Below are 25,554 nucleotides of genomic sequence, written 5' to 3' on the forward strand. Positions count from 1 at the left end.
CTTTAAATGCTAATAAAAAAAAACTGTGACTAAGGATTATTTAATATTTTTCAAATGTCATTGTAACAATATAGTAGGAGCCTTGTATTAAATTTTCAAGTATTTTTACTCAACAAATAAAGTTTTATTGACATTCATAGAAAAAAAAACTAATTAAATTGGAAACTGAAATTGTCCGTAAACAGCTCAAAACAAATCAAAATATTTTGAAAAATTTATCCTGTATAGAAAATGGAAATATAAACAACCAGTGAAAATGTCATGTATCTACAGTCATTCGTTTGAAAGTTACACCAAAAACCAAAATCAATTTTCTCGAAAACAGATTTTGCGTAAAAATTCCCGTTTTTCCTTAATTTTTCTTTTGTTTTTCACGGCGCTTTTGAAAACTATTGGAAACATATTACTTTTGACCCCCCAAAGTACCTAGATTCACTTTCCTATCAAAAAAGGTACTGTTGAAGAAAATCCAAGCACTTTTACTGTCCTAAAAGGTGATGACAGACACAAAAAAAAATTAAAAAATTAATAAAAAAATTTAAAATAAAAAAAAACACACATCATTGTAAAATCAATACATTCATCGTTTCACTCAGAATCTAAAACAATTATACATATATATAATACCATAATGGTATCTATATATTTTTTTTTACTGTATTTGTTCATTGAAACGACCTTTGTCAATGCTTATCACAAGATGTTCGTAGGGAGATTATGTGATCAATTTATCTATGTTATATCACTGTATGCATGATACCCCCTCCCTTCTACAAGAGGCGTCATGTGCAGTCTTCATCCCCCAGTGGAGTGAGACCTAGTTGGAAACCGGATGACGTAATTGGACGACAATAACACGGGAAATTGGTGATCATGTAGAACCACACAATTTTTTTTTGCATTTTGCTATGAATTGAACCGATGACTGTGTGAGACGTAGTCAACTGCGTGACCACTGTATATAATAACGTTATTCTAATATCTCACGTTACAATTGAAATCGTCAAACTATCTGCTGTTTTAATCCGCTCATTATTTATTAAAAAATGAATGTAAGCCTACTTGTCAATTTATACGACTGTCTGAGTAAATATAGTTACTATTACTTTTCAGACACCCAATACACAGTTGAGCGAAGGTTATCGCAGATACTCCTATGGCGTTAGTAAATTATTATTAAATTACCAAAACGGCCGGTTTGACTTCACACGTAGCACTCGCCGACATTTCATCAAAATAAACTACAATGCGATTCGACGAGTCTTCCTTTAATTTTTAACGTTATAATAATGTTATACTGTTGCATATTAATTATTTATAAAATGATAATATTATAATATCGCACCGACCTTCACGGTGCGATATTACAGCGGTTATTTGGCGACCGCACTCCGAAGCGGTTACCCCAAAACTCGTTATAAAATACGAGTATATACTTACGTCTATTGCCACCTACAACAGCCGTCTATAATACACGTAACTGTACTACAAACTTTGCACCGAGTTTAAGAGCAATGGTTTGAACAAACAATTTGATAACTCGATTTCACAAAAATCAATATCAATTTAGTGGAAGCCATTCATTTATGTATATACGTGGTTTACGTCTTGTATTGTATATTGACGTTAATCTCGCGCATCTTCAATATTCTCGACGAGTAGTTATCCACTTCGAGTTTGTTTACCAGTGAACTACTATCGAGGAATTTGCCACGGAGATTGCCAGTGATTGTGGAAAAACATTATTATATTATATTATACATCCGACCAACCTCTATTTCTCACCCTTATACACTTGTATATAAGGTGTTAAAGAAAGACTTGACGAAAAAAAAAATGATTCTTCTTAAACGTATGCCAAAAAATTGTTAAAATTATATGATTAGTAAATAATTTTAAAAATATACTCATGTCAGCAAATTCCCAAAAAAAATATTTTGAAAAAAGTTATTACGTTTCAAATTCATTTAATTAAAAAAATATCGATATTTTAAAAAATTCTGAAAAATAAACTACTTGACTTAGATAAATGTTTTTCAAAATTGTTCTTATAATCAGATTCACAAATTGAATATTTTGAATATATCCAAAAAAAATTAAATCAAATTTTAAATTTTTTATTATCAGTGTTAAAAAAAAGCAGGTAAGTGGATGTCGCTCTGCTGTACAGTAAGTTACAAGTGGGTCATTGTATAATGGCTTGTATTAGACCTGCATTCAATTATATAATATCATTGTATAAGAAAAATGTTTCTCAGCGGAGACGATTTGTCAGTCTGGATATTTTATATTGTTATTATTTATTATATCATGTAAGTTAAATTCAGAATTAATATTTTAATATTTATTTTTTTATTCATTTCTATGGTGATAAACAAAGCGTTAGGAATTAAAATCCCATTTCTATCGTTTTTTCGTAATTTTTCGGTGGTTTTTCTCGTGGCATTAGATAACTATTGATAAAATAGAAACATGATCTCTCTAAAGAACCATCTTGACCCTTGCTAAAAGATAAGGTACTATATGTTGAAATCGAAGCACTCCTTCTGGTATACATTTTGTATACATAATATAAAAAAAAATAAACAGCATTGTAAAACCACTAGCTTCCTCGCTCCGCTCAGAATCTAAAATTTAAATAATTTTTTGTATAATATATTATGTTCAATGCGAGTGACTATAAATTATATATAAAAAAAATTTTTAAATATTGATTAGAACAAAAGTTATTCCAAAGTCAGTTCTATTTGTCACATAATCCTGTATACCAGTTCGAACGATTATAATATTATTGTTATATTATTATACTACACACCGTCCTGCAGTATTATACGTAACGACGATAACAGTGTAACTCGTGTATAATTGTACGCCACCCATCACGGTTTATACGTGTATGCCGTGGTTGCGATAGGTTGTAGGTATATATTATTAATAGGTACAAAATTACTTTATCGCATAACTACAACTTGCAACCCGTATAGGTAGTGTTTCATTGCGCCAAAGTTGGAAAAGTTTTCCGATATTTTTAACGACAAAAAACGATTTTTTCGAGCGGTAGGTACTACCTTCCTATCTTGTATTTTAATCACGACACGCGTACACAATATCGTCACTGCGCGTGTTAATATTCGTTATTCTCGCGTGCGCTTATTATTATTATTATTATTATGAATATTATATATACCGTGTGTCGACTATTTTTTTTCGAGTGAGGGCACGGATAAACCATTACGTCAATATAATATTATTATATTTTTGCTATCCTACGGTTTAACTATCGTCCTCATTGCAGCCTTCTGCAGGCGATGAATATTATTTTCAGTTTGACTTATGAACCCGTTATAATATTGTGTGTACCAATAAATCATAATTATAATTAGATATTATATATACCTATATATATATATATATATATATATATATATATATGTGTGTGTGTGTAGGCGAGCATATTATTATTATTACACACGTGACACGTCAAATGCAGAGTAATTATAACAAGGTGTAATCAAATAAAAACCGCCATGTAATTGTGCCTCACCGCCGTCACTGCTTCAAACGTTTTGATTTGACAAGGGGACTGAGACCCTGCAGAGCTGGATTTTATGGGTTTCAGTTCGTCGAAATAATAAGTTTAAGCTTCAGTTTCAATTTCGGTAACCCCTCTAAAATATCAAATCAAGGTTTTACTGTTATAACTTACCTATTTTAGTTATAATTGAGTTTTATAATGCAAAACATAATATTAAATAATGTAATATTGAAATTTGAAATAGAACTATTTCTGAAATCAAAACCACTTGTGACACAAATATAAATGTTGTAAATAGTTACTGACTACTGTACATTATTATTATCAACTATGGTTGGCAAAAAAAGTTCACTCGTTCACTGGGAAATAAATTATCTATATATATTATGACCTTTTTAAACCACTTTTGTCCGGACACCACTTACCTCTATCTGATTATGATTTGGGACATAGGTTATATCTATTACACGTTTAGGCATTTTATCAAAAAAACGCGACACGTTTGAGCACAAAAAAATAAATACTTTTGGGAACTACTATTTATTGAAAAATCATTCGTATATCAACTGCAGTCTGCAAGTATAATTATTGCGTATCAATTGAATTTGAGTCGAATATTGTAAACTACAATCAAATAATAATTGTTTATAGAAATAGTACAGAAATATAGTCTAATATTTATATTTAACTATGGCTAAAATATTTTTTTATTTATTTTATATATCATTAAAGTTTAAAAATATTATAAAGTATATTATATCGTATACCATACCGTATCGCTTATACGCTTTAATTTATTATTTACTATAACTTGGTTAGCACTTTAGCACACTGAAGGTGTATTCATATTAAGTATATAGGTATTTATTTTATTTCAATGCCCAAACGTGATGGAATGAAAAATCTCAAATAGTTACCTGCCCATTATACTACACCTACAGGTAAGTTCCAGTGAATTTTGGTTCGCGCCGTATTCGAATAGTATCAGATGTCCTCCGCCTCGGTGATTCACGTTGTCCCGTTTACATTTTTACTCACACGATTCTGCACAAAATGACTTTGTGACTTTGACGGGTATAATTTTATATAAAAAACTATTTTACACATCGAAATTATAAATAATAATTATTAATTAATATAATAATCAATTAAATCAAGCAACCATCATTCAATTTTTATCACACGTTAATTCTTGATAGGTATCAAGGAAAAATATTGTAATCAACTATCATAAATTGTTTATAATTATGCTTTATCATTAAACATAATATTAAAACTATTTTAACGAATTTGTTTTCATTTTTATACAATTTGAAAACAAATAATCATAATGTTTTATTTTATTTTGACCATGACTGGCAATGTATGTGAAAAAAAATCTTTTACACGACAAAAATATGCGAAATCGTGTAAATACATTGTGCATAATCTCGTGTAGTCCCTTCTCCTCCTCCTAGTCACCACTTCTTCCCTTGTCACTCCTCATCCTTCTAGCTATTTAATAATGTCCGTTCTATATCAGGAGTTTGTTCCGGCCCAGTGACGGATCCAGGGGGGTGGAAAAGCGGGCATTTCCCCTCTCCCCAATCACCTATTTTCCCTTTGTTTAGCCAATTTTGTAATAAAATTTTGTATTTTTTGTACTTTTTCCCCCTACCCCAAAAAAGAAATTAAGCTCTGGATCTACCTCAGGTCCAGCCTGGCTGTCTGCAGACATTGTTTTGACCCGTCGTATTTTATTTTTTTGTGCAGACGAATGGGCGGAAAAAGATTGACGGCTGACGGTCCGGTGTCCGGTTGATGGCCGCGGAACGCGATGCGGGCACCGGATTCGAAAACAACGGCTGCGGCGGCCCGCGGCTGCCACCAATCGGCGCGGCGGTGCGGTGGACTGCCGCGGCCGCCGTGGCCGCCGCACAGCCGGACAGTCAGAAGGAGATCAGGTTCCCGATCACAAAGCAGCCACCACCGTCCGCGCCGGCGCAGGCGCAGGAGCTGTACCGGCGGTTGCACAGCCGGTCACTGTCGTCGCTGCCGCCCGAGCCGTTCATGATAATGCGGTCGAAGGCCCTCAACCGGAGAGTGTGCATAAACGTGGGCGGCGTCAAGCACGAGATACTGTGGCGGACCCTGGAGCGGCTGCCCCACACCAGGTTGGGCCGGTTGAGGGACTGCAACACGCACGAGGCCATCTCCGAGCTGTGCGACGACTACTCGTTGGCCGATAACGAGTACTTCTTCGACAGGCACCCGAAATCATTTAGCTCGGTAACTATAATGATATCATGGTATATTATGCTTACGACAAGGCCCAATAAAAACATAATCATCATAACATACTAAGAATGTTACGGAGGATGTGTCGCTGCTTGCGATTTTATAGTGCGATAATTTAGTGCCCTAAAAAAATAAATTATTAAAAAAATAAAACATTTCCCTAAACACATAAACCTATGCGATCTAATGCGCAAATAAAATACAACAATTAGATCAATCTATTCAATATAATCAAACACAAGTATAACAGCATAAAATATTTTAGGTTTGATAAATCTCATTAAGTGGAAATCGCCTCAATTAGACCCGATTGTCATAATCGTAAATATGAATCAGTTCGGTGGCTTATAGTGAAACCCTCAGTAACTGCAAAAAAAAACTTTTTAAAAACTCACCATATCTTGCACCTAATGATTTTCGCTTTTTCACCAAGCTCGAAGAGTAATATTTTTGAGGCGATGAATAGTGGAGAGAGAAAAGTGGTTCAAAGACGTGGAAATTATAAGTTCTTTGACGCTCATAAATAAAAGCTGATGCCACGACTACAGTCTACAAAAGTTCATTGGCCTTGACGGAAATTATGTATAAAAATTAAAACATAACTTTGTAACAATCTCTGTGTATTTAATGTAAATATAATATGCACATTCCGATTTTTAGATAATTGTGTAACCTTATATACTTTCTGAACGTTTCTTATTACATAAGTTTTAATAGTTTTAGTCTGGGAGTCGTATTGAAATATTATATAGAATGAAAAAAATTATAAAAAACAATTCCCGAAAGACCGTAAACACATAACGGCTTGGTGTGTAGATTACGTGAGACTGAAACCGATTTGTTCTCGGAGACTATAGACCCTCCCACCCCCATACAACATAGCTATGAGACGAATTGACAAACAACATTGTGTCAACGATTCAGCGGGACAGATACACAAACGCTAAGAGTTGTACACTCTCATTTCGTAAACTCGTTCAAAAGTATGTTATAATCAAACAGTTCAGTGCGTGTTCTTATTTTTTAACACGCGTGACAGAATTTTGAAGTACAGTTTTAAAACTAGGATTTTGTACGGATTGTTTCCCAAAATGTCCAACACGTGTGGGGACTTTGTGTTATATTATGGCGTGGATGAATAAATTAATTTATATGAATCACGGCCAATCGCGATTGCTCGTCGTCCAATCTATACGACTATACGCGGACGAATATTCACAGTGCGACTTTTACGAGGTCCAAACGAAAAAGATCAATAAAATAAATATTATACTTTACTCGCCTTCCCCTTCGCTGGTCGACGACGTTTGACTCGAATCGTTTCACCGCACCATATTTTATCGTGCACATCGAGCTGTCTCCAAGAATGTGACGATCACACTCCAACGTATTTATTATACACACAATACTTTGGTCTAATCGACGCACGTGTTATAATAATTCAGAAGTCAAATGCACACCCATCGACCCACCGTTCCTTTTTCCCGTCCAAAATCACGAACTTTTATTATATAATTCACAGCGTGTCTTCCACCACTACATCTCGAAATATAAACGCACGAACAATAATACAATAACTATCCCTAAGACCACGTGCCACGTATCGTTCCCCGACGAACCATTATATTATTTTTGTTTTTCGAAACTCCACTGCAGTATACTTTCGTAATTGATTTTCTCCGATTCCTAACTAGTCTGTGATTTATTCGTGTATTGATACTAACCACACGATGAAAACATATATTTTGTATTATAGCTGTATTAACGCCACTCCCCGTGGTCCTACAATAATCGGATAAAGTATCACACCAACATCAGTTTATGCTGTGAGGGCTATATTTATATATTTTTTCATTATTCAGTTAATGTCAGTGATAATGAGCCGTTTTCGTTAGTAAAATGTACTAGTTGGTTCTGGAAAAAATTGAATTCATTAGAATTACCATATTACAGTGGCGTATAATTTATTAAACGTTATTTCGTATTGGAACTAATGCTGTAGTATTATACTATATACAATGTGTCCCGTGAAGATGTGACCGGCCAGCGTCATATGATGGTATACCTAAAATTATGAAAAAAAAAACCCCTATAGGGGGGTCTAACTTTTTTATTATTTTAGTTATGGGCAATTCAACTTTTTTTAAATAAAACCGAACTTACCACGCATTCATTGCTGAAGTATCTTCAAAGCTTTTTAATTTTTATCGTATTTTTTTTTATTTTAAAGCTATTTTTTTGTTCTATCAACACGATATTAAATCTGAAATAATATACAAATTATTTTTATTAAATTTAAAAAAGTAAAAAAAATTTACAAAAATTAGCATTCTTAAAAGATTTGACGTTATAACTCCAAATAACACCGTAGTAAATACAGATTTTATTTATTTATTTTTTATTCTACAGAAATAGAGTAGGTACCTTAAACATTTTGTTTTCGTAAACTTTGCTTCTTGTAAGTATATGTCTCTGCCCTCTGAGCTCGTGATCCAGTATTTAATTATTGACAATTATAATTACTATCACTAAAGTCGTATCACGTATAGCAGAAGAGACGAAAAAAAAGTTTATTATCCTAGGTAATTTCTATAGAACAATAATAAAAATTCTAAATTGTAGTAAATATGGCGTTATTTGAAGTTATACCTACGTTATTTCCTTTCAAAAATTTTAATATTGTTATTAACTTTTTTTTACGTTTTTTAATTTAATAAAAATATTTTGTATAGTTTGAGTTTGATTACGAATGTTAGTTGATGCCACAATAAAATAGCTTTAAAATAAAAAAAAATGTCGATAAAGAATTAAGTTAGGTCACACAAAGTATCCTATATGTAGCATGTAGAAATAGAGTGACCTAGTCGGAAGCCATGCTGTTCGACTACAAGAATATAGTCGAGGCTCTGGATTTAAAGATAGGCCCATTAAAAAACCAATTCAGAGTGCAAAGATAAAACTATCAGATATAAGTGATTTATTAAATAATATACAAAGAGGCCAAACGATAAAATTCTCGAGTAAATAGGGAGTCTCCTTCAATCTACAATCTGGACCAACTTCTCTTGAACCTTATGTATCATTTCTTAGGGTAGAAATAACATGCTAACGTCAATAATTGAGATTTAACATTTTAACACAACATAGAAAAGGATATTTGGGGATAATAAGACGAAAAGGTGGAAGAGGAGGGAAGAGGTTGTGAAAGGTAAATGGTATTTGGAAACACGCCAGAATCAGAAGGATTTGTACTAATAAAACCACTAAATACGGCTCTATGAGAAATATGAGTAGAGCTACATATTTTACGGAAAAATTTCATAAAGAACGAGTATTTAATGCAAGGAGGACTCTAGGAAATGCATGGGAAATTAACTAACGTTCACATTATTTCATTGACAGAAACCTGTGACAAACGCGTAAAACCAAAAAAATATTTACTTATGATCATCAGATAAAGAACGGGTAGACTTTAATTTGGCATAAACTGGTTTTTTAACAAATAAAATTCTTTTTAAATCTTTGGTGTGGGACCATAGCGGGGATGGTGAGGAATGCGCACTATCGACACAAATAGCACGTATTTCAATATTATATATTCATATGGTTAATTAATAAAAAGGTGTTAATAATGATATTTTATTTAACTATTGATACTTAATCTTAAATATTGTGTTTTATACAAATTAGAAAATCGAAACGAGAATATGTATAGAGAATTATTTACATTTTTCACTGTGGATAGCGCCGCTATATATCTTCGAAAAACCTTTGAATTCCGACATTCTCGTAATCATCCCGTCCCACGTATAATAATATGTTGAAATACTAAGACAACAAAATAAATTTGTCAGTCACTAAAACTATACTCGTTATACCTAATCAACGCCGAACATGCGTATAATATATTATCATATCGATTAAACCAACAACATCTGTATCAAGTGGTGGGCAACATCAACAACCGCCCTGCAGAATCGGAAAAACTGATAAATCCTGGACAGGCTTATTAATAATTTATATCGTGTTACTCTGGCATTACAGTGGACAGTGGTATAATAATACGTGGTTGGGTTAAATTTGTTAAAATATGTTATGTAACTCACGTGTCCGGTGTGCCACCTAGGTGCTTAACTTCTACAGGACGGGCAAGCTGCACCTGGTCGACGAGATGTGCGTGCTGGCGTTCAGCGACGACTTGGAGTACTGGGGCGTCGACGAGCTGTACTTGGAGTCGTGTTGCCAGCACAAGTATCACCAGCGCAAGGAGCACGTGCACGAGGAGATGCGGAAGGAGGCCGAGTCCCTGAGGCAGCGCGACGAGGAGGAGTTCGGCGAGGGCAAGTGCGCGCACTACCAGAAGATGCTGTGGGACCTGCTGGAGAAGCCCACCACCAGCATCGCGGCAAGGGTAAGTCGTGGTCGTCGTCACCACATGCCGACTGCACGCTCGACGGGTAAGTCCCCGCCGCCGCAGCGGGGCCGCATGCCGCGGCACACACGAGTGCGCAGGTGACAGTCGCCGTCGTCATCATCACGCATTTATTTTTTTTTACGACATTCTCTTTGGCCGCGAAACTTTTTCGCAGGACATGGCGACGCGTCGCAGCTATATTGTGATTTATGTTATGCTTATTATATACGTACGTACGATGGGTTATCAGTACACGATACTCGTTCAATGTGTTATTATATGTTATTTTTAGTGTCTACTAATCATATTAGGCACATGAAATCATTTTAACAATCTAAACATGGTTAAAAAATTACCCTCGTTTCGCATAAAATATGTTCAAGGCTGTATGAATAGTGTTGATATAATTTTGCCACACAAGTCCACTGCAGGTTATACGTATTTCTTCTTCGACTTCAAACGTCCGGTAAACCAAACCTATATCAAAAATTCTATTATTTTGCACAAACTGACGAGTTTCACCACTTTTGCGGATTTTAAGTCTGGAGATTGGCGTTGCGAAAAACGTAAATGTGGAATTTCACAAAATTTACACCAACTGAACTTTCTTGGTCGCTTTTCTTTTTGTATTCCTCCATGAACGGATGTGTCTTTTTTTAGTATAAAAATGTTCAACTGATTTAAAAAGTGCAACTGTGATAAAGACAAAAGCGTGTGGACGGCAATATTATGACTATATAGGCACTCGAAATGATGTAGATGACACATTTACAGTGAACGAGTATATTATACTTACCCGAGAACGTACAATATATATAATATTCATCATATGCGAGTGCCGGGGAAATCGTCTCTCCGCAGTGATAACGGAAGCAGTGATAGTGGGCTTTGGTATAGGATTAATGAGTCACACGATCGCAGGTATCGTTTTCGGTAGGTCTCTCAAGTCGGTGTGAGACCGTAAATACTCTCGGGAAGAGCGGAGGGCCTATTCATATAAACTTTTAACCTAGAACCCATTATTAGTTCCGGTGACGGGAATCGTGGATTCTTCATTTTGGAAATTGGGCGCGGAGAGACGATTTTCAAATTTTTCTTTTTTTCTATCATATATTATATTTTGTTTGATAATGGTTTTTTTTTTTACTATTGTTTTCTTTCCTCTTCGAGTGTGTTAACAGGGAATTGTTGTTGCACGAGGCTTCTTTAAATGTATGAAACAAAAACTTTTTGGTTTTTTATATACACTGGCCGCGTGTGTACTATGAACGCATCATATACGCTGCAGTTTTCTCCTAAGATGCCTGCAACCGACAAAATCATTGTAATACGCATATAGAACTCGGCAAACTATTTAAAAAAAAAAAAACAACACGGCTATTACAAAATATTAACGCGTGTGTGGAATGTGTTTTGCGCAATGAACCTGTTCGTCACAGAAATCGACAGTCGGCTCCGATTGACCCGAACACGACTATAATATATTGAAACATATTTTTTACAACAGACGTTTCGGGCCACGCGCCGGCGCCGGGACAGCCGTCCGGTGAGCGCGATCGACTTCCCGGCCCCGGAACCTGGACCGAACTACCCTTTACGACATTTGAACGAATTAAAAATAATTGTTGACAGACCTCACTGCAACTACGTTGTATTTACAACCACATGCCTACCTATATAATACATATTATTATTATATTATACGTATATTGCGTGCGAATGGTTTGATTTTGGTTTTATTGGCAACAGTATGCGGCTTTCTATGTGGATTTTGCTTGGTTTTTCTATAAAAGATATATAAGAATGTGTGGTGTGTGTGTGTGTGTGTGTTTATACACAAATTATATATTATACACATACGTAACATTTTATTATTTATCCGCGGTTACCGACGACTATGACTATCTTTGTTTACGTATACCTACACGTTCTAGTGGTGTTTGCTGTGTATTGTAATATCGTTGGCCAATATCAATAAAAATATATATAGATATAATACCCGATAGCTTTTCCAACGTTTACTTATGAGGAATTTACCCTCGCATTCGTTGTTTCCGTCTTAAAAACATATAACGCATATACCTAACTTGTGCTCAGCACAATCCATTTTGTGTCGTTAATTTTAATATTACAAGGGTTAATTTTCCTGCTTACGTTAAATTTAAAGGTATGAATATAACCGAAGGGACCTTGTATAAAGGACCTTTTATTGATATTTATATTTTAAAGCAAATTATTAGAATTTTATAATTAAACTGGTGTCTTTTTAGTATTTTAAACTTCATACCGTGGTTAACGATATTACAATTAAATAGAATCACCTACAATTAAAATGAACCACCTAGGTAATATTATTACGCGCACCTATAAAGTAAAATTGGTTTTAGTACATATAAAATTCAAAGTCTCAGGTATTATAATATTATAATAATAATAATTTGTTTGAATTAATATAATAATATTGTCTACGTTACTTACATATTATACTTACTTAGAAGAACTTTTTCAAATTAAATTTCATTTTAATAGTAATTCGCAAATAAAAATCACATGACCGTAACTACTAACTATATACAGTATACACTATATATACCATGTGCTAACAAGATATTTTTCTTCTCGATAAATTTTATAATTATACTTATTATGGCCATTTACCCTGGTATTAAACGTGAGACTTAAAATTTGGAAGTATGAAAACTAATATACATTATATTGCTCGTAAAATAAAATTAGATCACAAACTATACACTCGAAACCATAATATTTAAAAAAGATAATTGAAATTTTAAATACTCCATAAATGTTTCACTTTTCTTTTATGGTTATAAAGCTAACAAGAAACTTCGTTTTCAGTTATAACTAAAATAAACAATTTAATACTAGTCTACGTTAATTTATTTGAAACGCTGCTGCTTTCCTCGAAATCGCTTATATACTTCTTCAGAAGCACGTAATACATTATGTATTTATTGCACTGCGCTTTAATGTTATGTGAACAATTAATTTAAAGCTATTATGTAAATAATTCTAAGTTAGTACCTATGCTAAATAGGATATTCAAACCAAAAAAAATATTGACTGATAAGGTGGAAACATTATAATTTTTTTACTATACTTAGTAACTATCGATAGAGCCTAGGTACATCAATTTCAGTTAAAATACAAATTTCGCGTTGGTTTACGGGTTTACCTAACTACTTCATAAGACGTATTACTATAATTTATATATTATATTATTCCAACTTGAAAACCTCTCAAAATGTTTTTCTTAATTTCTTTCAAGCGTAGTAAGTTATCCAATTTCTTATTGTCTTAAGTTAATAAAGTTTCTCTTCACAATATTATTCGTCATAAATATAATTATTTATTTATCAAAATTATAAAAAATTTTTCAGAACGTCAAGTTTTTAATTAAGATTAAAAAACCACAACTTGATTAACTGCTTGATTATTTCTCTGACATAATAATAATATCTATGCGTGAGTTTTCAATGTGGTACGGGCGTGTAAAATAAAAATCATTTCCACTCCATTTTCATGCGACGAATAGTTTACGAATCCGTGTCGTGCGTGCTTTATAAAATACAGTATTGTTAGACAATTAAAAACGGCGAAAAAAAATGTAAAAACAAAAATAATACGTTTATATATAATTATTATATTGTGTTTGTGTACAATATGTACAGCGTATTATATATTTATATACATTAAAACATTATTATATGTATAGGTAGCGCCGTTGCCGTATTATATATTTATATTATTACAGCGAAACACGAATCGTCAAATCGAAACACGACAGACGCGAGAGTCGTCGCACCCGCAGGGTTGTATCGTACACTACAATGATACATCGGCTATAACATATTATAATAAGCACACCGTAGGCGATCCACCTGAAAACTATACACAATAATAATATGTGTAATATACTATGTGTGTGTATAGTATTAAAATGAGTTTAATTAAAATCGGACATAGCGAACCGTTCGTTCACCACTGACCAGTGTGAACTGTTAGCCGGCACACGCGCACGCACACAAATATATACGCCAACCTACCTATTTCCAAAGAACGGAGGGCTGCTTATTATTATTGTTATTATTATTACTATTACTATCGTTATCGTCGTTATCGATCCCCTGCCGGAGCTCGAAAACGCCGCAGTGGCACGCGAACCTCACGAAAGGTGGACGGAAGGATGCGATAAACCTTAATATATATTACTAACGCGATACGCACACGCACACAGACCCCAATGTAACGTATGTATTATATACCTATAAGACTTACATGTGTTGGAGCAAGTATAGAGCATCATTTCTTTCTATTGCGTGGTAGTATAGAGGTGCAGGGGTGTAACCGGGATTTCATAATTTATTCGCGAAGGGGATGGTTAGGGCAGGAGGAGTCCGGAGAAAAAAATTCGTCTGCACTAGACATGACCAGCGAGGCGTATAAAAAATGTCTGATCGATCCGAACGGAATATTATCTATACTCTCTCCGCGGAACTAAGCTTATTAGTTATTACTATATAGCTGTAGTTGAACCTTCTATATACGCGGTCTATACATAGTAAACTTGCCGTAAAAGCGTAAACCCGATTTTATGCTTAAGCTGTGCGTTTATTCAATTTCTAATTTTGGGATTTTCGAGGATTTTTAAAGTCAGTGTATAATCTGTTTTCAAAGACTCGGATTTTTCACGAATTTTACACGGACAGTGGTGATGACGAATTTTTTTCATCAAACGAGTAAACGATGCCTCCAATTTGTATGCAAACCGTTTACAGCAGATGATTTACAGCGCGCATAAAAATAATGAAAATACTCATTTGAAATGTTCGTGTCAGCACAGTGTTTGAAAATACGGTATATTGAAAGTAATCACAGCAGGTGTACTAAAAAATTTCAAAAATCATGGTATTTATATAAAACGCACGATACGAACGGTTCTCGTCTTGAGTTTCCCAACTATTCACCCTGCACCACGCAGTATACGTATAATATAAAAAAATGTAGATATGGGTAGGATATACGACTTGACGACCTAACCCGACGACGCGCATCGCTCTGTTGGGTGATAGCAACGTTTGCGGTGGACCAAACATTTATATCATAACCAATATACCGTTAGGACGAAACCGAAACAAAAATATAGTACGTGTTTTCGTGGACGGACGTCTGACCGGAGCCGCACGCGGTTGTTTGTGTGTGAACTCGCAGGTGATAGCTGTGATATCGATACTGTTCATCATTATGTCGACGGTGGCGCTGACGCTCAACACGATACCGTCGCTGCAAGTGGAGACGAAGGGGGTGATCCAGGACAACCCAGTGTTCGCCATGGTGGAGCTGGTGTGCATCACGTGGTTTACCCTCGAGTACCTGCTCCGGTTCAGCGCATCACCAAACAAGTGGAAGTTCTTCAAGGGTGGCCTGAATGTGATCGACCTGCTGGCCATACTACCGTACTTCGTGTCACTAATATTGGTGGCCGAAACGGACAAGACGGACACGCACCAGTTCGACGACGTGCGCCGCGTAATACAGATATTCCGAATCATGCGCATACTCCGCATACTCAAACTGGCCCGGCACTCCACCGGCCTGCAGAGCCTCGGGTTCACGTTGCGCAACTCGTACAAAGAGCTTGGCCTGCTCATGCTGTTTCTGGCCATGGGCGTGCTGATATTCTCCAGTTTGGCGTACTTCGCCGAGAAGGAGGAGCCGGGCACCAAGTTTCTGTCCATACCCGAGACGTTCTGGTGGGCCGGCATCACCATGACCACCGTTGGCTACGGCGACATATACCCGACCACGGCCCTGGGAAAGGTCATCGGCGGCGTCTGTTGTATCTGCGGCGTGCTGGTTATTGCGCTGCCCATTCCAATTATCGTCAACAATTTTGCCGAGTTCTATAAAAACCAGATGCGACGAGAGAAGGCGCTCAAGCGACGCGAGGCGTTGGAGCGCGCCAAGCGTGAGGGAAGCATCGTCTCCTTCCACCACGTCAACCTCCGGGACGCGTTCGCCAAGAGCATGGACCTGATTGACGTGATCGTCGACAACGGTAAGTCGACGCCGCTGCTACTTGCCGCCGCCACTCCTTACCGTCATTCCTTGTGCGTTGATTGTGTGGTGGAATGATTTTTCTTCGTCCACTTTCGTGCAACAGCAGCCATTATTTGTCCATACATCTCTGAATTATCCTGTATGCTTAAAACGTATTCGTTGTTTATACAGTTTTAAGTTGAGGGAGTGGTATGGTTGTACTCCTCTAACATTTTTTTTTTGCTCCATCACTCGGAACAAAGTGATATAAAGTTGTTTATATAATTCGTATAAATAATAATCAACTGTTGATCGCAATTTCAGATGATGCTTAACCCGCATAGAGTAGGCATTGCATATTTTGCTGAATTTCCGATTTACACAGTTATTTATAGTTTGATTGGAAAAGGTATAATTCTAATTAACAACGACAATTGAAAAAAACAATTAATAATAATTAGTAGGTACCTAGGTATATATTCTTTGAGACGTATCATATTATTTCACTAGGTATGTTAAAATGTTCATTCTATGTATAAACGCATAAAAACTGGCTCTCGATACGAAGAAAAATCACTCCAATGTATAAATGTGTATGTGTGAATGGATTATGTATAAGATCATCCAAATTTTGCGTTACAAAACCTCTGGGGATTCGGTAAGGTCCTAAAACTTTAATAATCCTGTATATATGTGATGTGTCAAAAGTCCCTCTATCCCCGTCCTATGATCTTCGTGTTATATACTACAGCTGGTACACTAAATCTATACATCGTGTATTATTATCATTCATAATATATTGTATACACTATACATGCACGGCCTTCTTGCGTACTTTTAATGTACCAGCTACCAAATACGCACCATTCGATGTTGTGTTATCTATTATAATAATATTACATATATATTCACTATCGCCGCGGCCGTTTCTATCATATAATAAAATATTATAGAAACGTGCCGCAACTTATAATATTGATCTATTATAATTATTACGATATTATATTACTGGTACGAGAAAAAAAAACATGAATATAGTATGTGTATGACACACGTGTAAATAACTCTAGTTGATTTTCAGAGAGCGACATTCCGAAGCTGTCCAAGCAGAATTCGCTAAGATCACACGGTAAGTTTGTTTCGCTTTTTTACTTACGTTAAGTATTTTATAATTGACTTTGCGACCGATGCGACGATTTCATTACCTACCTACCTGTATTCGTTTACTTTGCATAATATTATACGTCTGTCTGTCCGTCGTGCAAAATGAACTGTCAAAATTGTAATTGCAAGAAACGTCTATAGACATATAGTCCCAGTTCTAAAATTACCAGTAAAGAAATATGTACCTATATATTAGATAACAGAGTTTCAATTATGCATATTATTTTTAATCTTGCATTATGCATGCATGCATGTTCAGTATAATATTGAAGCCTTAAAGAGACTTAGATGTCAATTACATTTCATATTATACATTATTTGACGTTTTCAAAGAAATTTTAATATAAAGGATTATACTATAAAGAATTTACCAAAGGTACGACAAAATGTTGATCAATAATCGCGTTTACACGCGTACTTATTGAAACCATAGCTGGTTTTCGTTTGTACCTACTCTTGATACGATTTCAACGCCTGCACGAAAACCGTCACGATATGCAAATTGTTAACGTTCATGTTCAACGTTCACATTTATCAATTTTTACCAAGTCAGTCTCGACGCGCTCGGTGACGTAAAAAGCGTAAAGGTAAAACACTTACGCTTTGAACAAAATAACCTTTCTTTCGAACTCAAATCGAAATTCGGTAAAATATACAAGCATCCTGCAGGGTGAAGTGGGGGCAGGATAAACTCGTGTGTTAAAAATATTTTCACCAGCATTTTATCGTCAGAAACCCACCACGTCACTGTCTGGGTAAAAAAAAAAGTGTGTCGAAAGTTTATAATATCATTGTTTTCACTATAACGCTCGACCTATAAACCTATTATGTAATGGAATCTCTATTATATGCGCCTGACGCTTTATAGTAGATACCTATTGTGCTAGTGTGCTCACGTGAAATCCGTCGTTTTGGCGAAAATCTATACATGTGTGTGTGTGTGTGAAATGTGTTTCCGAACAGTTGGCAGCAATTATTCGCAGTACGAAGGGACAAGCAGCGGAAGCGAGACGGTCCCGTTGAAGCCGGCACCGGCGCGGGGTGCCGCGACCGCCAAACCGGAACATCAGACGCTGTTGGACATCGACAATCCGGAACAAAACGCCAATTCGTTTGGAAAACCGTTCGAGAGCTCGGTGAGTACGCCACTGGCCGATCGTACGCCACTGCAGGTGCGTTCCTGTGGAGGTGTATACCAGGCACGTAGCCAGGATTTTATTTTGGGGGGGGGGGGAGGGGGTCGAAATAAATGTTAGTACAATTTTTATGCTTAATTGATATAAAAAACATTTTTTTTTTTTTTTTATATAAACGGTACACAAAAATTTCGGGGGGGTCCAGACTCTATGTACCCCCCCTGGATACGTGCCTGGTGTATACCCTGTTCCAGGATCGAAATGAAATTTTTGATTTTTCGCGCTACATCAATATTATATTATAATGCAATATAATATAACAAAATATAATAGAGCGTATTATTAGAAAACTGTTACTATCTACCTATACTTACTATTATTTTATTATTCATATTAGTTACGCTAAAATATCAAATTAAATACAGTTTTGAAATTCAGTATATTAAAGAGTTTTGCGATTTCTCAACTTTCGTACTACACTATTTTATAATATACGATATAGCAGTAAAACAATTGCCCTTTCGACGAAACAGTCAATTAAAATTTAAAACAAAATTAGGTACAGTTGAAAACTTTTCAACGATTCGGCAAAATTCGTTACTACGCGTCCGAGTTGGGTGTTGACGCACTGTTTGGGACAATATATAGTGTGAGCACGTTTATTAAATAAAATACCGACCACTAATTTGTTTGGTGAGTAGGCACACAGCCACATTAACTTTTCAGTTTTCTGTCACCACACTCACACTATTCGCATATCATCCCGATATTTTCCGTGATTATACGATGCAAATATCTCGGCGCATCCAAGTTGGGTCCCAAGTACTATAGGTGTTAATCTCAGGTACTACACTATAGTTGGGTTCGGGATTATTTTAGGTACTACTCTAGTTAGGTCCTGGACATTTTCAGGTACTACACTATTGTTGGGTCCCTAATATTTGTTGGTGAGTACTACGGACTAAACTAACGTTTTAACAGACTCAGAAGTCTATTCAAACCAAAGGTATGTTTAAAAATATTTTTTAAAATTTCTTTTTTTAGTTTCTTTGCCATTAAAAATCTAAATTATTTGAATTTTACAAATTTTGATATATATAATACAAATACGGGTACAATGCCAAAAATGAATGTCATATATTATTTTTACCAACAACAAAGTATTTTTTTATACAACATATTTGTTTTTATTTGTATATCATAGGTAGCCTACTGAATATGTATATTTTTATAGGTATATATTTTGATTTTTTAAATGTTTAATATTTTTTCTTGGTATTGTACCTACATTTTTTATCATATTATAAGTTGTAAAATTCTTATGGTTTATATTTTTAATGGCAAAGAAACCAAAAAAATAAATGAATGGTCTAAAATTATTTTTAACCATAACTTTAGTCTACACTCTAAATATGTCATAGACAGCCCTAAGTTTGTTAAAATAGGAAGAATAATGTTAGTATAGTATAATAGTACTTTCTAGATACTATTAAGCACCCAACTATAGTGAAATACCTAAAATAATTCGGGATCCAACTAGGTAGTGTAGTACCTTAAATAATCCCGGACCCAACTAATATAGAATTTTTAATTCGGTAACCGATTCGGATGCAGCCAAATATCTAAGTACCTACCTACCAACCCACATTCAATAAAATTACTGATTTTTGAAACCACAATTATATCGCAACATTTAGTGTGGTCGGATTTAAGAATTTCAATAGCACCACTGTTCAAACTTTACGAGTACCTATCGTGGTATCCACTTGAACGCACTTGATAATTTTTAAGTAAGACGATTAAAATTTAGGGATGAAAGAAAATGACACACTTAACTCAGGAGATTATGCGGTCGACTGTCTGTTTAATTTAAACTCGATTATTTTTTTTTTTCACTTGAATTCCTTTGGGTATACGGACCACGTTAGATTATTTATATTCTCATAATTTCTAAGTTAATAATATTGCCATTCGATCAATAAGGACTCAACATTTTAGTAGCTTACACACATTAAGTTTTGTATTTTATTACATTGACTTTCTAAAACGTCACCTATTAAGTAATTTTCTAAACCTATATATTTCAATAAATTTGTAAAATGAAACCCAACTTTCCGAATAAAATGATTTTGTATGACTTTATATTATTTTTAAGTAGATACTCGGCGTGTGCGTAATTTATTATTTATATCACATTTTGAAACGGTTTTTATTTGTTTTAGTTCAATTTATATTTTTACTTTTCTGAACTACGTTTATTTAAGATAAAATAATGAAAATACAAGAAAATAATCAACGAGTTTATGAATATTTTCAACTAACTCAGACTAAAACAACTTTGACCCGAATCATTGGTTTAAACATACATTTTTCCGAAGTTGAACACAAAATCATTCAAATTTATAGCCATGCACAAAATCAAAAAAAAACTGTTTGACAGATAAATTATCGAATTTAAATTTTCAAAAATGATATACGATCCTAATTTATTTGCGAAACTGTTAAAATTAAATTAAATTAAAATTAATAATATAACTATATTAACTGTATATAGATGTAGTATTCAGTAATAAACCTAATTATCTAAAAATTTGATATACCTACAAACAAAATACATAATAATTACTATATTATGAACGATTAGGAATAATCAATAATGGCATGATGTATATTTTTAGACAATTTTTTAATCATTACAGTGACAATTCTGGATTTATAAACTAATTAAAAACCGAGGTAATCGATATAAAATGTTTAGCAAATATATTTAGGTACCTTCCGTTTTTTTCACAAGTTTAGTAATTGGTTAAAAATAAATAATATATTTTACAAATGATCAAAAACGAACTAAATATAAAATAATTTTATTCCACTTAATCACGTGAAGTTTCACGATACAAAATAACAGATAAGCCAACTTGCATGTTTTCAATATACCTACTATAAAAGAACATAAACACGAAACGTGAATTAAATTCGTTAATTTATATAGTGCTTATTTTTGGGAAATAAATTCAATATGTTATTTCATATTTTCATATATGTATATTTTATATTATACTTGTCAAGAAAATACTTACACTAATCAACAGAATGAAATTCTTAAAAAATCTAAACAATTGAAATATTTCATTATAATTTATAATAATAAGCAAGAATAACAATATGAAATAACCTAGCTAAAAAGACTTTTTTTATTTCAATATGGTAACTGATCTTTAATGTAATTTTGTTTTTAAAAATATTATTTCATTTCCTATTAATATTAATGTATGATCAATTAATATCCATCATCATGGAAAAAATATCAATGAAAAAAAAGCATGAACCGATATAAATATAATATATTACATAGAAATAATATAAAGATTTTGTAACAATTTAAATTGTTAAAATACTAATTGAAGTTATACATAAAACATTAAAAGTAGTACAATTATATAACACTCAAGTGATCAAAATATATATGTTAATTGTGTGTTGTTAAAATTCACCATAAACATTAATATTCAAATATTTATACATAAATACATAAAATAGGGATAGAATATTTCACTCAAAGAGAATAATTACTCAAATGACAAACACTACACAAAAATAAATCTACTTACCTACTTAAACAATTGATTTAAGCTCGGAGACCGTATCATTTATTTGTATTATTATTATTTTAGCAATAAATTGCATAGAGTTCTTTGATAAATTATTACACGGAAAGGACTAAAAGGGGTGCAAACAAAAAGAGTCACCTAAAAATCAATTTAAATATATGTCCTATGATATTACAATTTTTAGTATTTAAATCTGTTTCTCCTAATGAATGATAATCGCTATGTGTACTTAACACTTATATATATATATCTATGAATGTGATCCTGGGCTTGGATTTGCTCATTAAAACGATGTGATTATAATTTTTAACCTTTTGAAGGCATATTTCAAAATGATGTCAATACCATCCTGAATGAACAAAGAAAACAACCTTTTTACGCTTGTTGCAGATTTATTTGGTTTTTGTTTGGTTTTTGCGTGACATTTTTTTTTTTATGTATGTTTGTTTTGTTTTGTTTTGTTTTTCTTTTAGGAGAATATGACCGTGAGTTGTTTTATCGAAAAATTAGACGAAAATTTCAATGAGTTCGAATGTTGCTCTTGTAGACAAAAGGTACAGGAAATTGATTTTAGTGATTAATTTTATTTCTAATATCAAAAGTCTAACCAAAAGTAGACTTCATACATTATATATTTCTTATATATAGTTGCAAGTAGAATTAAAAAGAAACTATCCTTAGATTTGATTACATACTTGTGTATCGACTAGACACTAGATTTATATAATTATATACTATATATATCATATGTATGCGTTAAAGTTTATATAAATAATATAATTCCATATTTTGTAAGTTACAATGTATGCATATAATATACTATAGTAAATAATGTTGAGAAATTCCTTAAAAAATATCATGCTTTTGTACTTTTTAGTCATTGTTTAACCAATATTTATCGAAAAACTAATTATTATTTTGACTAATATTTCAATATTATATTGTGTATATATTCCAATACAATATACTAAATACATTTCATCGTTTTCAACTTCATTATTAATTTTAATTAAATATCGAATAACACAAAATAACTATGAATATAAATATATAATAAATAATAATGCCTACCTATATTTAATATTGATATTATTATGGTGTAATAGTATTATATTATCTATTATTATACAGTTATTAACAGCCGTAGACTGTAGTGTAGGTATCCTATATTATAGAGATGCTGTAGTTGGCGATGACGATGATTTACGTTGTATAGCGGATACAATGTAAATTACGGACTAAGATAAAAAATATAATCTGACACATTAGCGTGCAAGAGGGATTAAAATTTAATTACACGTCATATCGTCTTGTGGATCAAACTAATTAAAAATATTACCATTCTCTAAATAATATGTAAATAACACGGCTGTTGTATACCTACGTTAGATATTTTTTTCATTCAATTTATTATTGTAGCGTTAGATCATATTTTTATTATAAATCAATTATTGTAATATTATAATATTGAACAATTTAATATTAATCCAAGTCCATGTATTGAGGGAGATGAATAGTTTTGGTTTGAAACATTTCGTACTTTCGTTATAACGGCATATGTAACGGATTATCCACTTTTTCCATCTAGTTTGCCGTCAATGAAAACTTTGAACGTGCCGAACACCCGATATCTATTTACCACGTTTCCGTTAACCCTATCAACACAAAAAACACCCTCAAATAATATTGTATAGCATTTTTTTTTTATCGATTTGACAAAATATATAGTGTACATTTGCATACCTTATTTGAGGCATACCGGTACCAACTAGAACTGTTCTGTCCTTAGAACATGGTTGTAAGGTCTGCAACACTCTTCGCGTACCCATCCTGTCGACCTAGATTAACGTGAAACCAAATATAACGTAGGAATTATAATACATGCGACATGCGATAATAATCATATCCATGAACTGCGATGGATAATAATACTAAAATGATGTACGTGTTATTATGTAAAATTACGTTTTGCACGAGATTTCTGTTTTCGTCGTTTTGATCCATTTTAGTTTTTTCGAGGAAAACAAAAAAAAAATCAAAAACCAGTTATGTCTGTGTGATAGACAAAGCAAAATACCTAAATGTAGTTAAATTAAAAATTAAAAACAAATGTAACACGTTTGCGAATAAGAATATATTATTATTTTTGTACACGGAGTTTGCGGTTATTAAGACGTCCAACGTATCTTCAACTATTTTATGACGACACAACAACATAGAGTATAAACAGATAATATAATATTATTATTTCACGATTGCTTTTACTGTTTGGGCGTGTATAAATCACGGGCGCATACACGTCTAAACAATATGGCCATGTCTGTAGAAAACCCGTATTTTAAAAACATTATTATTAATTTATTCTATACAAATTAGTACCCTACTAGAGTCCCAAAAATTACGTTGAAATAACGAATCCGGTAATAGCACACATCACGCAACTCATCACTGCCGCAGCCACTGGCTACAGTGTAGATAAATGTTATTATAATCCAATAAAAATACTTTTATAAATCAATAAACTTTCAATTTGAATAATATGATACCGAAAAATACTAACAACAATAATGAAGAAAAAAATGCAGTTTTTACAGATTCCCAACCCTTCTAATTATCGCGTTTTATTCTATTCTACCTATGGTTGGGTTAGTAGGTATACAATAAAAAGCTTCTAGGACTATTCTAGTAATATTGTTTTAATTTTTTTTAAGCCATTTCGAGTGACACAGTTTGACCTTCAACCCTTGCGATGACATGTCCGGATTTATTAATAATAGTAACAATATATACTATACTATACTACTATGATTTAGGTTATACATCCATTTCAGTAGGTACCTATAATATTAATATCTAAGGATTTTATTATGTATGGTACCTAATTTAATACTTACCGTTTATGTATTTGCAATTTTACCTTTTTTTCGGGACATTTTCGGCGAACGTTGCGATTACGAACTTACTTACAGTTTTTTTTTTAAATGTATAAAGATTTTTTCCTAGTAGTAAGCTTTTATTATACTTTCAAAAGCTTTCAAAATTATTTGCGGTCTTCTATACATCCATTGAATATTAATTATTGCAAACAATATAACCATTATAATATACTGGAATGCTGAATAGTCAATATGTTATACATTTCCATAATAATCGTAGGTACAGCACGGACCACACGCGCCACTCTAAGCAGTAAGTACTAACCACCACAAATCTTGTCATCGCTAGTGAATAATTAACGGTACTAAATCGATAAGTCTGCCACGCATGATACCACCGTTGCAGCTTATACTAGGGTGCAATGACTCTATGTTTTTCCGAGTTTTTTTTTGGCGAACTAGCCACCTAGGCGCCAAGGCAGAG

The 25,554-nt window shown here is 33.4% G+C and overlaps 1 protein-coding gene across 2 annotated transcripts in view; it reads left to right on the plus strand.

The window, feature by feature from the left end:
- The window catches only part of LOC100168045 (potassium voltage-gated channel protein Shab), a 57,987-nt gene that overhangs the window by 22,385 nt on the left and 10,048 nt on the right, over positions 1-25,554 (plus strand). Inside the window, exons 2-7 of one of the 2 annotated variants that reach the window (XM_029487641.1) lie at positions 5,288-5,803; positions 9,939-10,223; positions 15,456-16,302; positions 17,365-17,412; positions 18,411-18,583; positions 22,668-22,748. In XM_029487641.1, coding sequence (XP_029343501.1) covers positions 5,336-5,803; positions 9,939-10,223; positions 15,456-16,302; positions 17,365-17,412; positions 18,411-18,583; positions 22,668-22,748 — 1,902 coding nt within the window. In that variant the 5' untranslated portion in view covers positions 5,288-5,335. The remainder of the gene's footprint in view (positions 1-5,287; positions 5,804-9,938; positions 10,224-15,455; positions 16,303-17,364; positions 17,413-18,410; positions 18,584-22,667; positions 22,749-25,554) is intronic. The other variant, XM_029487642.1, reaches the window with a different exon arrangement.

The sequence above is a fragment of the Acyrthosiphon pisum genome, chromosome A1 (genome assembly GCF_005508785.2).
Source record: "Acyrthosiphon pisum isolate AL4f chromosome A1, pea_aphid_22Mar2018_4r6ur, whole genome shotgun sequence".
NCBI lineage: Eukaryota > Metazoa > Arthropoda > Insecta > Hemiptera > Aphididae > Acyrthosiphon > Acyrthosiphon pisum.